This window comes from Apiospora marii (assembly GCF_038362585.1).
Source record: "Apiospora marii strain CBS 49790 chromosome Unknown utg000013l_segment0_segment0, whole genome shotgun sequence".
NCBI lineage: Eukaryota > Fungi > Ascomycota > Sordariomycetes > Amphisphaeriales > Apiosporaceae > Apiospora > Apiospora marii.
The window spans coordinates 1,647,918-1,658,912 of NW_027117384.1; the positions used below are offsets into that span (position 1 = coordinate 1,647,918).

Genomic DNA, 10,995 nt, shown 5'->3' on the forward strand with positions numbered 1-10,995 from the left:
CCTCCTATTTCAGTGTTTATTCCATGTTATCCTAATGTCTTATGGGGAACGGAGTAATCGCTTATTCGAGAAGTTTTCATTATGACAAGACGGCCATGGTCGGATCCTGATAGATATAATCGAAGTGCCGATCAGCGAGCAGGGACCCCTATTTGAGCTTATGTGAAGCTGGCCAGACCAGGTACATGCATCAACCGATTGATTGACTGATGGCTGGAGCTAGCCCGGGAACCGACCTAGGGGACTTACTATCACCTGGGGACCCTGCCTAGGCTGTTCGTCAGTGGCCCCACTAATCATCACAGGCGCAATTGATTGATTTGATCCCCAACAAGACAGCGCCTGGGTGGCATAGCTTCAGCCCTGCGCCGTTGCAAGCCCTCAGCCTCGACATTTGGATGCCATCATCCAGATATATGTAGTCAATGTATGCGCCTGTTTTCCTAATCCCACCAGATTTTACCAACTGACACAATTGGCAGTCATTCGCCCGTCCACAAACATACAGCCAGCCATACATACATTATAAGCAGGCCCCTCCCTCCAGAGCTCCTCGGACCCGGGCACTCTGTTCCTGCTCGTCCCTCCCCCAACGCGCGCATCGCATACCACCCACACTCGATGCGCCTACGCTCACATCTTCCACCCCGCCGCCGTCTGCCGCTGCTTTTGTCGATTACGCCCACGCCCACGCCCACGACGACGACGCCATGTCCAACTTCGACCAGCCGCTCCCGCCGTTCAACGCCTCGGACCCCACCGCCTCCTTCCTCAGCTCCTCATGCCTCGACTTCCTGCTCATAGAGATCGTGCCCATGGCGTACCGGGTCGCCAACGAGGTTGACGCCGCAGCCTCGGCCTCGGACTCCTCCTCGTCGCCACCGCCACCCAAGAGCAGCAGCGGCGAGACGACGGTCACGAGTCCCGGGGCGGCGGATAGCTCCATAGCCGCGGCGCGGCCGGGCGGCGGGAGATTAGACGAGGAGGAGGAGCGCGATGCCGTGTTTTACCGGCTCGAGACGCTGGGGTACCGAGTCGGGTTGGGTCTGGTGGAACGGTATGCCCTATGTTGTCTTGTCTATACTCTCTACTGTGACTATACTGACTTTTGCCCACCCACACAGCTTCTCCCGCGACCGCCCTCGCTTCAACGACACCCTCGACGTCATCAAGTTCCTCTGCAAAGACCTCTGGACCCTCGTCTTCAAGAAGCAGATCGACAACCTCAAGACCAACCACCGCGGCGTCTACGTGCTGACCGACAACGCCTTCCGGCCGCTCGCCCGCATGAGCACAGAAACGGGCGGCCAGGCCGTTCTCAAGGCGCAACCGGTAGGTTTCCCCCCTTTCTTCCCCTTACCCCATCCGTATCTACGGAATTACTGATCTTGTGGGTGTCGTGGCATTTCTAGTTCTTGTGGTTTCCCTGTGGCATAGTAAGAGGTGCGCTGGCCGCTCTGGGAATCAACGCCACAGTACAAGCAGAGTCAAGCGAATTACCGGGGGCGGTGTTCCAGATAAAGACACTGCCCTCCAAGTCGTGAAAGGCTTCTTTAGGTATCTGTAATGGTTTCAAAATAGAGGAATGGGTTAGATCCAGGTACATACATACATGCTTGGTGATTAAGCGGGCGGCGGCATCGGGTGCATTTGCGAAGGGAGTCTGGGGCGTTTACGGCGTTGATATTGACGATATCTACAAGAAGGCCTATAAAATAATGTACTTTCCGCCAGCACGATCATTTTATGTGCGGGTTCCAATGATCACGCGGCCTCGTCTCCTTCATTACCCAAAATTACCACCACCTTCGACACCGACGGTTACGGCATTCTGTCTGTCTTGGCTGTCCTTCCTCGATACGGGGTCATGGCGACGGGAGCGTTCACGGAAATGGTGTCATTACTCGAGTTGACCGAGGCCTAAATCAGAAAAGAACACATCACAGCCTGTCGCGAGGAATCAAACAATCAGTCACTGGTTCTCAATAGCGCGCGAGCTGTTATTTGCTGTTGTTTCTCCTTTTATACACACCCTCAGCTGCTCAGTGGCAGCTTTCCGTGTGTCCCAAAACCAATTCGTGAATCATCAATAGTTCGCGCACAAGTTACGCCCAGAGCGTATTAAGGGTAGTGGGGGAATTATTTACTTCTGAGGGGGGTTGTGGGCAAAGGTGACGCCCTTGGTGATGTTGTCCTTCAAGCCCGCAGTGCAAGCCTCCAGCAGCTTCTTCTCCTTCTCGGTGATGTTACCCAGGACATTGGTGGCCTTCTCAGCACCGTTGGGCTATTAAAGGGACAATTAGCGAAGTCACGATAAAATGCGGCATGTGCACTTACGCCAAGCTCGATAGGGACCGAGAAAAAGTCGCAGCCGGTCTTCTCGGCAATCTCCTTACCGCCGGGCACACCAGGCAGGTACACGAAGCTGGGCTCAATAAGACCCTTCTCGCCCTTGGCAGCCTTGAGAACCTTCTCGGCGAACCTGTTATCGTGTTAGCAAGTTGGTAAACACAGTCGCTTCTTTTACTTACCGGTAACCGGCGTAAGCCATAGATAGGGTAGCGGAGCCAGCACCGTCCTTGGCCTTGACGACCTCATCACCACCGAACTGAACACGGTTGACGAGAGCATCGTACTTGTCGTCAGGGACAGTGATGCCGCTGGGCGAGATTTGGCTGAAGAGGGGCACAATAGTCTCTCCGGAGTGGCCACCGATGACGGGGATAGTCAGCTCGGAGCCAGTCTTCTTGCCGGCAATCTCGGCAACGAAGGTCTCGGCACGGACGATGTCGAGAGTGGTGACACCGAAGAGCTTCTGGGCGTTGAAGACACCCTTGGCCTTCAGGACCTCTGCGGCGATGGGGACTGTGGAGTTGACAGGGTTGGAGATCACGAGGATGAAAGCCTTGGGGGCAACCTCAGCAGCAATCTCGATCAAACCCTTAACAATGCCGGCGTTGATCTTGAACAGATCATCTCGGGTCATGCCGGGCTTGCCTGTAGGAAGGCAACATGATTAGCAAAGACACTTCAGGGAAACATAAGCTTGGCAATGTTCGGGTACTTACGGGGAATACCAGCGGGGATGATGATGATGTCGGCATCCTTCATGGCGGCCTTGCCACCGTCATCCTTGGGGAGGTAGCCAGTGATTTTCTGCAGGTCGTTTACAATCATTAGTCAACGAGTCCAAGGTGACCTGGAGCTCCTGGGTGGCAACTTACGGCTGTGGAGGAGATGTGGGAGAGATCGGCAGCGACGCCGGGGGTGTTCACGACATCGTAGAGAGCGAGCTCATCGACGAGGGGGCAGAGCTTCATAAGCAGGGAGAGAGGCTAGCCGAGGTGTCAGAGGTTAGCTCAAAGTGTCCCCAGTGTCCCAGCAGGGCGAGCAGGTGGTGGTGGGTGGTGTAGTACCTGGCCAATGCCGCCGGAAGCTCCAGCAATGACTACATGATGATTAGCAAGTCGGTGGCATGTTTGTCAGGGCAGTCGGGCGATATCCATACCAGCTTTAACCATATTTGCGGTTGGTGTTGGTGATTCGAGGTTTGGTTTGGCGTTGAAGTGGGGAAATAAGGATGCGATCTAAGGCGGGGTGCAGACAGGTCAACGTCACTGTTCGCAGGCGGGTATCTGGGTATCTTGAAGGAGGAAATGAAGAGATGGAGATGAAATAGAATCAGAGTCCAGGACAGGAGGGTGGAAGGTCAAACTTTATACCGTTCTCCTGAAGCAGGCCTGTCAGAAGACACACACGCACCTACCTAGTTTTATATCTGTGATTTTTTTCACTGCTCAGATCTCCGGGGGATTCGGTTCTGGACGAAAAGAGGGACTTTGGAGAGGATGAAGGGGGGATAGTCAGAATGGCGGGGCACTTTTATGGAGTGAGGGAAGCACCAACACTCTGGAAACGGGCTCTGGGGAGGGAAGGAAGGGGCAAGAGTAGGGGCGTGATAGGCAAAGTAGGGGCACAAACACAGGGGGGAAGCTCTGGCTGGAGAGGGGGAGCTCTGAGCTCTGGGAAGCTTCCCAGCCTAATTCTACGCCTACCACTGCCCGCCCAGGCTAGTGCATCCTCCCACCTCTGGCCTATGATTAGGGGGCAGCCCCCAAAGAAGTTTCGGGTCAAGCGGGGGAAATAAGCAAGAAGGGCGTTGGCTCTACTTGGCTCTACCCCGCCGTCAAGGTACACGGGAAATATCCAAGGCAGTATGCATGTATCCAGCCATGCGCCGGCTGCTTATCAGCGGGCAGGCCTGGATCACCTGGAGCATCAAACACGCACTGATGGACGACTGGACGACTGGGCTGTCGGGAACCTCCCGTGTTAGAGAAACGGGGGTTCAATGGCCAGCAGATGGAACGTGCCTCGTCCACCGCCGGCTATTTGTTTGCAATCTCCCCGGCCCTTCGTTGCAGTCCATGGATACTTGAGAAAACGCCCAGAAATGCTATTTGCGGCATGAAACAGCTTCACAACAAAACCACTAACATTTGAAGACATGTTCTTTTTTTTTTTGCGTTGTTGTGCCTGATCCAGAAAAACCGGACCCGACTACACCCAAACTTACTAACCGATTTGCTAACTATTTGATGACCACTTACGGCATATGATCTGTATCCCATACGATTGCTACTATTAGCCGAAGCGTACGAGTGGTTTTCTTGAGTAATAGTACCCGAGGGCTAGAGAGGCCGATCACGAGTCAAACGGCAAACGGCTATACCAGAGAGACAGAGACAGAACCTCGGTTTCTCTGGCTGCTCTGCTACCTAGAGCTCTGTCCAGCTCAACTACAGCTTCGGGACTGAGCACCGTTGACCAATGAGTAGCAGCTATTATAGACGGGTTTTATAGGAACTCGGGCTGGGCATTGGGAGGTCTCGCAACAAAAGTGTCACGGGCATATCGGGGCATTGCTTTTTGGTCTCCAACGTGCATGGAGGCTTGTGACAATTCGCTCCTAGACTAGGCAAATGCGTCATGGTGCAAGGTGAAGCTCAACAGTTTCACCGGCCCACTGCCAAGGCGAATATTCAGGCGGGAGAAGCATCCTCTTGAGCTCCTGAGGCCGAGCTTCAACACAACGCCAAGGACCAGCTACTATTACAGGAATCATGATGATCCAGGTGACGTTCCCATGTTCCTCCATCCTACCGTGCCACCGTCCTACCTACCTACGTACCGGATATGCCGCAAGACCCCCACGGCACATCAGATCGCCGCTCCTTCTCAGGGATACGGTACGAAACAACTTCCACGCCGAAAATAGCAATACCCACCACGGTGTGACCAATTAACCTTACTTCAATGATACCTCCGAGTTGATCCAATTGACGGACGCATGCACGCATGGCATGGAGTAGTCATTGGGTTTTACGTTCTTCTCCTATTGTTTGGGGCCAAATTTGAAGCATCACCCATTCATTCTTTGACATCGCATAGTTTCAATTATCAACGATGCATCATATCAGGCGCAAAGCGTGGGCTCGCCAGCATTGGCGCCAGTGTGGTGTCAAAGGATTCTCATTTTGGGTTTGCATCTACACCGACACATAACCATGTGTCGTAGTTGCTAGTAAAATAATGCAACCGGGTTGTTCGCCAGCCTGACCCCTTATATAAGAAAGCCATGTTTCCATCAGACCGTCATGCTTATACATCAATCCGTACTCCTAAAGACGAATGGTTTACGACTCCTCGGAAGCGGCAGCGGCCTTCTTGGCCTTGTTGCCGCGGAGCTTCTGCTCGGGCTCGGGCTTGACGGGGCGCTGGGAGCGGCGGATGGCAGAGACGCGCTGGACGGCGACCTCACGGAGATCGGGGCGGTAGCTGTTCTTGGCGGTCTGGTTGGCAACGGCCTTGTAGGTGCTGCAAGGTGATGCATTAGTACCTTTTGACGCCCTCAAACCCATTTCCGGGGGCGATTTCAACTTACTTGCGGGCGGACTTGCCACCGTGGTATGTGGTGGAGGTGACGTTGGAGGCGGGCTTCTGGCTGGAAGAGGTCTTCTTGCTCAGGATCTTGACACCACCGTTCTCGGCGGCGGCGACACCGAGGGCCTTCTCGTTGACGAAACCGGCATACTGCAGTCCATCTGTCAGCCCATGCGCCCTCGTTGCGTTGCGTTGCGCTGCGACTGGAAGCGCGGAGGTAAGGTCAATCGCTTACCTTGCGGGTGTGCAGGTTCTTCAGGTTAAGGGGGTCGCGAGAGAAACGGACACCACCACCGGTGCGGCGGGAGACAACGTAGGCGTTGTTGTTACCTGTTGGCGGAAAAATCGTTAATATTTCGAGATTCCTCAAATTCGACAAAAATTCCCACAGCACGGGAGCGACGAGGAAAAAACTCACGGACGATCTCCCAGATCAGATCCGACGAAATCTGGTTGCTGACGGTGGCCATTGTGAATGATTTGTCTTGGAAATACTGCAAGATTTCGGGGTATTCGTTCGACGTTCTGTTTCGTTCCGGGATTTCGAGAATATCGTCGCTGAACACTACACAACCCGGATTCCGACTGATGGCTAGATTTCGACGAGACTGTGGGAGTGGCTGTACCCTATCATGCCTGATCAGGGTTAGTGCTATGGCGATAAGTCCCGCTCGGAATGTGGCGTATGTGGCTCAAGTATACCTCAGCTGCGACGGTATCGCAACCAGGTCCCCCCACAACCTTGCAGCAGCCCCAAGGCCCTTGGGCCAAACTGGATCAGCGGATTGACGGCTTTGACAGGAGCCCGTCCTCTCAGCCCGTTCGAGTTACAGGCTACAGCGCGTGTTCAGCGCAACGCATTGACGCATTAAGCCCCAAAACTGCTTGGCCTCAAAGGCTGTCGTAAGCAATTTGGGAGGCCATTCGCCGCCATCTCGCGACACTAGGTTGTCCTTTCTAAGCGACTTCTTTTTTTCCTCTTTCACCTCCTTCCATCAGGTCCTTTTGACATACAAACTTGAGAGCCATCTATGGCCTGATTACAAACGTGTCTGTCGTTGCATCTGCACTGACTGTTACACACACACATCCTCTTCTACGCCTCCATTCTTTTTTCCATTTGTTCAACCTTCCGTTTCGTTTCTTCAATCTAACAGCTCAGTTCAGCTCGTGTGGATCTTGACCATCCATCCCCGGGTCCATCGGAAAGTCCACATCGAAGTCACCGATACATCATAACTCCCGCCAGCAGTTGGGATAAATAAACCACTTTATACGGCATCGCAAAAGAGAAGAGCTTTAATAAATACTTCGAGAGGCCGACGGAACAACCACCACCGCCAAAATGACGTACATGATCTACTCCCTGACCCTGCTGGTCCTCGTCACCGGCACCATCCTCTACTTCACGCGCAGCCGGTGGGAGCACCTGCTGCCCGACCTCTCGGGCTCCTGGATGTACTCGCGGCTGCCGGGCAGTTTCACGGGCGACATGGAGGCGGGGCTCTCGAGCAGCACCTTCGACCTCTCGGGCAATGTGGAGGGCGGCGACGGGCGCGCGGGGCTCGACGATGTGGCCAAGCGCGAGATCCTCAAGATCATGAAGAAGAGGCGCATGCGATTCGACGATGCCCGTCGCGTGTACATGGAGCAGCGCTTCAGCGACAACGGCATCGCGGCCGACGGGCGGCCCAAGGACCCCAAGTTCGTCAGCTTCTCGTAAAGCTACCTACAGATAAGCCAGACTGGGGAGGGCGTGGAAAGAGCCGTAGGGAATCGGGGAAAGCTTGACCTCTGTTTGGGACCTGTTTTGTGATACTCTTTTTTGTTTTGTTTGGCGTTCGGGCGTCCTCGTACGCGGTTCTAATATCCTTGGGAGCGAGGGCCAACTCCAACGTTGGGGCTTAATTATTATACCCGACTTCTCTATGCACTCAACCTACTTGTACTATTACTCCGAGATTCAGTTGGGCATCTGCAACCTTTACCTTGCACTCCCAAACTTCTACATTCGCATCGAGCGAAAGCAATTTCCTTGCATAGCTTCTTAGCACGTCACATTAAGAGAGACGAAACACTTCTACTTCAAACCGCAGGTTTACGAATGCCGTGACATTCCCCGCTATATCCAATGTGATGAGAGTCTATAAATTGTGTCTTCGTTGCACGTAATAAGACGTATAACAAATTGGTTAGATATGAAATTCCCAATTCCTATAGGGTGACTCAGTGAATACTATGTTCGTATGTTATATCGTTAGTTATGCACGTCTGTTACATACTTGGGTATAGTCATTTGTCCCCGGGGACCATGTAATCCATCTTCTTTTGGCTGTAGCTTACAACCCCATGTCTTCGGTTTGTGTAGGTTAAGCAAGACCCTGCGAGAATGAACCGGCCAAGTCTCCTGAGGAATAAGCAGGTCTACAGAACACCTATCATTCCAGTAGTGTTGGCTTATTCCACTGTTATTCCATGGAGTAAGTGGAATAATTAAGACAGTTTATTCCTGCGGCCGCTTGGTTAAGCCAACTTTCCGTCGCTGCACGTGCAACATGCTGGTGTCCACCCCTCAAGAAGCATGAGTTTATCCGCTCACATTAGTCTTCCTAACAGCCATCGTCCAGCGGGGGCTACTAGGGTCGGTGGACAATCCAGTATCTGTACGTCGGTCATACGATAGCGGTGTCTCGGCGTTGGTCTGACTTGGGCCTTAACGCTGGTGCGCATGCAATTTGAGAAAGACATTCGCGAACCAACGAGGAAATGCATTTGGAACGGTGCGCCACCGGCAGAGAGCCCCTGGGAATGGCGCCGTCATCTTCCGCTTACGCGGCGGTGGAAAGTTCCTTCAGTCATTCTTCTTGGCGTCCACAGGGTCGTACGTCCGGTCATCCTCGCCCTCGACCTCGGTGACCATCTTCTCCGTCTCCCGCACCTGCTTGTCCCACTCGCGGCCGCTCGTCTTCTGGTCCCGCCGGAAGAGCTCCGCGTTGGGCCGGCGGTAGCTGCCGCCCAGGCGGTCCCAGAGCGTGGTGTACTGGCCGTAGTTGTAGTTGAAGTAGAGGTGGTGCAGGGTGTGGCAGGCGGCGCCGTTGACGAGGGGGCTGTCGGCGACGTACTCGCCGTCGTGGATGAGGATGGTCCAGAGGTTGACGAAGACGAAGAGGGCGACGTACGCCGGCTTCTGCAGCGGGAAGAGGAAGGGGAAGGCGTGGTAGGGGACCGACTGCGCGAAGCCGTCGAGCGGGTGGAAGGCGTGCGAGGCGTAGGGGGTCGGCATGATCCACCGGTGGTGCGGCTTGTGCAGCGTCTTGTAGACGAGCCGGTGGTGCAGGCCGCGGTGGATCCAGTAGATGAAGAAGTCGGTAAAGAGCAGGAAAAAGGGGAACTGCACCACGTTGTACCAGAGCCCCGGCCCGGCCTCGGTCTGGTCGTAGAGCTTGCTGTACCCTCGCACCTCGGCCAGGAATAGGGGGGCGGTCAGGAGGGCCATGCCGAACATGCCCGAGGTCGCCTGCCGCATCTCCAGCCGGATCTGGTTCTTGAGGTACTTGGGGTGCTTCATGGTCTCCTTGTCAAAGACGAAGATATAGGACAGGGTGGAGAAGCCAAAGTACGTAAGGAGGCCGAATATACTGCATGTTGGGTTAGAGAATAGGTCGCAGACAGAGAGCACACAGGGGCCGCGGCGACAAGGACTCACTAGGTGATCAGGAAGAGATTGATGCCCTGCCTACAGATGTTATCCCGGGCCCACACGCTCCTGTAGGCAGCTGGGCCGGGCTCGATAGAGAAAAATCTCGTCGCTGGCTCGTACTGCCATGACGAAAAGGCCTGAGCTGCCGAGACATTGGTGGCGGAAGGAAACTCGTAGGGAGCTGGTCGCGCCGGCAGCAGCTTGGCCCATACGTAGTCGCCTATGAAGGTATCGAACACCTCGTTTACGATATCCATGCCGGGCAACAATCGATGTAAGGAGCGGTTTGATTACGGATGAACTTAACTACATACGTCATGCAACCGGGTATGCGCACTCACGAGACCTTCGAAGAAGAATGAAAGAACGACTGAAGGGAATCCGGGAACAACCTGGGAGGACAGGAATTAAACAGAAAGAATCGCGTCTCCGGGAAGAGAGTATTGAAACCCATTGGCAAAGTCGGGGTGGTGGCATCGGGAACCTATCTGTTCATTAATCACTTACTCAAACCCACGGCCAGTCTTTCCCACTGGACCAACTAAGACAATTATACACAGCTCTTCTGCTTTCTGACTTGCGATCGATTTATCGCACACCTTGTTGCGCCGGTGTTGCGCAACACTTATGCAGGGTCGGTACTACCGTTGACTCTTCTTGCAGTTCAGCTGAATTAGAACATGGGCTGTGTAAATGGATCACGGGTTAGCATTTATGTAGAAGAAACGCCTCGAACTTCCGGACAGGACAGTTGGCCCTGCTGTTACTTCAAGTGACGAATGTCTCGGTGGCGAGAAAATATGCAGTGAATCAGGCGATTAGCTGATATGCCAATCAGGGGTCTTCTGAACGCTGTTATTGGCGGCTTCCTCCAGATGGAAGTTTAAATTGCCAAACAGGTGTGCATATAATTACTAATGTACGGACCTGTTTGCGTATGCACACTTGATAGATGGGACGGACGACAATGTGGAAGATATAAATAATATACCACTACATAGTCGTTGTCGCATAGAGTACTCATCCTGGGTGACCCGCCTGACAAGTGTTTAGTCCCCAGACTAATTGCGACACGTTTTCGACCGTTGCGTGCTACGAGCCTTATGCTGGCCTGTTGTGTTATGATCTACCGTTAGACAGCACACACTGTGACACACGCATGGCACTCGCGTCGAGTTGCTATCGGTCACTGACATGGTCACGGCCTAGACCACCAGTCAAATGATTCACGCTTCCTCCATGCGCAGCATCAAACGGAACAACGGGTAGATCGATCTTGGCTGTAGATCTGAAAACCAGACATCAGGTACTCCCGCATGCCGCTATAATCTCTCCAGACTATTGACTCGTAG

At 53.8% G+C, this 10,995-nt stretch overlaps 5 protein-coding genes across 5 annotated transcripts; 2 read left to right on the forward strand and 3 right to left on the reverse strand.

Moving 5' to 3' along the window:
- Positions 1 to 710: 710 nt before the first annotated feature.
- PG985_015643 (trafficking protein particle complex subunit 6B) lies at positions 711 to 1,544 on the forward strand (the record flags this gene model as incomplete). Its single annotated transcript, XM_066835409.1, has 3 exons — positions 711 to 1,057; positions 1,125 to 1,332; positions 1,413 to 1,544. 3 exons carry the CDS (start codon positions 711 to 713, stop codon positions 1,542 to 1,544), a joined length of 687 nt encoding a protein of 228 aa, XP_066676612.1.
- Positions 1,545 to 2,143: 599 nt separating this feature from the next.
- On the reverse strand, positions 2,144 to 3,521 carry PG985_015644 (malate dehydrogenase; the record flags this gene model as incomplete). Its single annotated transcript, XM_066835410.1, has 7 exons — positions 2,144 to 2,284; positions 2,338 to 2,482; positions 2,532 to 2,997; positions 3,069 to 3,156; positions 3,225 to 3,335; positions 3,417 to 3,448; positions 3,509 to 3,521. 7 exons carry the CDS (start codon positions 3,519 to 3,521, stop codon positions 2,144 to 2,146), a joined length of 996 nt encoding a protein of 331 aa, XP_066676613.1.
- Positions 3,522 to 5,696: 2,175 nt separating this feature from the next.
- Positions 5,697 to 6,436, reverse strand: PG985_015645 (uncharacterized protein; the record flags this gene model as incomplete). Its single annotated transcript, XM_066835411.1, has 4 exons — positions 6,362 to 6,436; positions 6,179 to 6,273; positions 5,945 to 6,093; positions 5,697 to 5,877 (listed from the first exon to the last, which is right to left on the reverse strand). The coding sequence occupies exons 1-4, from the start codon at positions 6,411 to 6,413 to the stop codon at positions 5,697 to 5,699; spliced, it is 477 nt and encodes a 158-aa protein (XP_066676614.1). The 5' UTR covers positions 6,414 to 6,436.
- Positions 6,437 to 7,288: 852 nt separating this feature from the next.
- On the forward strand, positions 7,289 to 7,666 carry PG985_015646 (uncharacterized protein; the record flags this gene model as incomplete). The annotated part of the gene is made up of 1 exon (XM_066835412.1): positions 7,289 to 7,666. The coding sequence occupies one exon, from the start codon at positions 7,289 to 7,291 to the stop codon at positions 7,664 to 7,666; it is 378 nt and encodes a 125-aa protein (XP_066676615.1).
- A 1,128-nt stretch (positions 7,667 to 8,794) lies between these two features.
- Positions 8,795 to 9,900, reverse strand: PG985_015647 (uncharacterized protein; the record flags this gene model as incomplete). Its single annotated transcript, XM_066835413.1, has 2 exons — positions 8,795 to 9,581; positions 9,650 to 9,900. 2 exons carry the CDS (start codon positions 9,898 to 9,900, stop codon positions 8,795 to 8,797), a joined length of 1,038 nt encoding a protein of 345 aa, XP_066676616.1.
- Between the last annotated feature and the right edge of the window lie 1,095 nt (positions 9,901 to 10,995).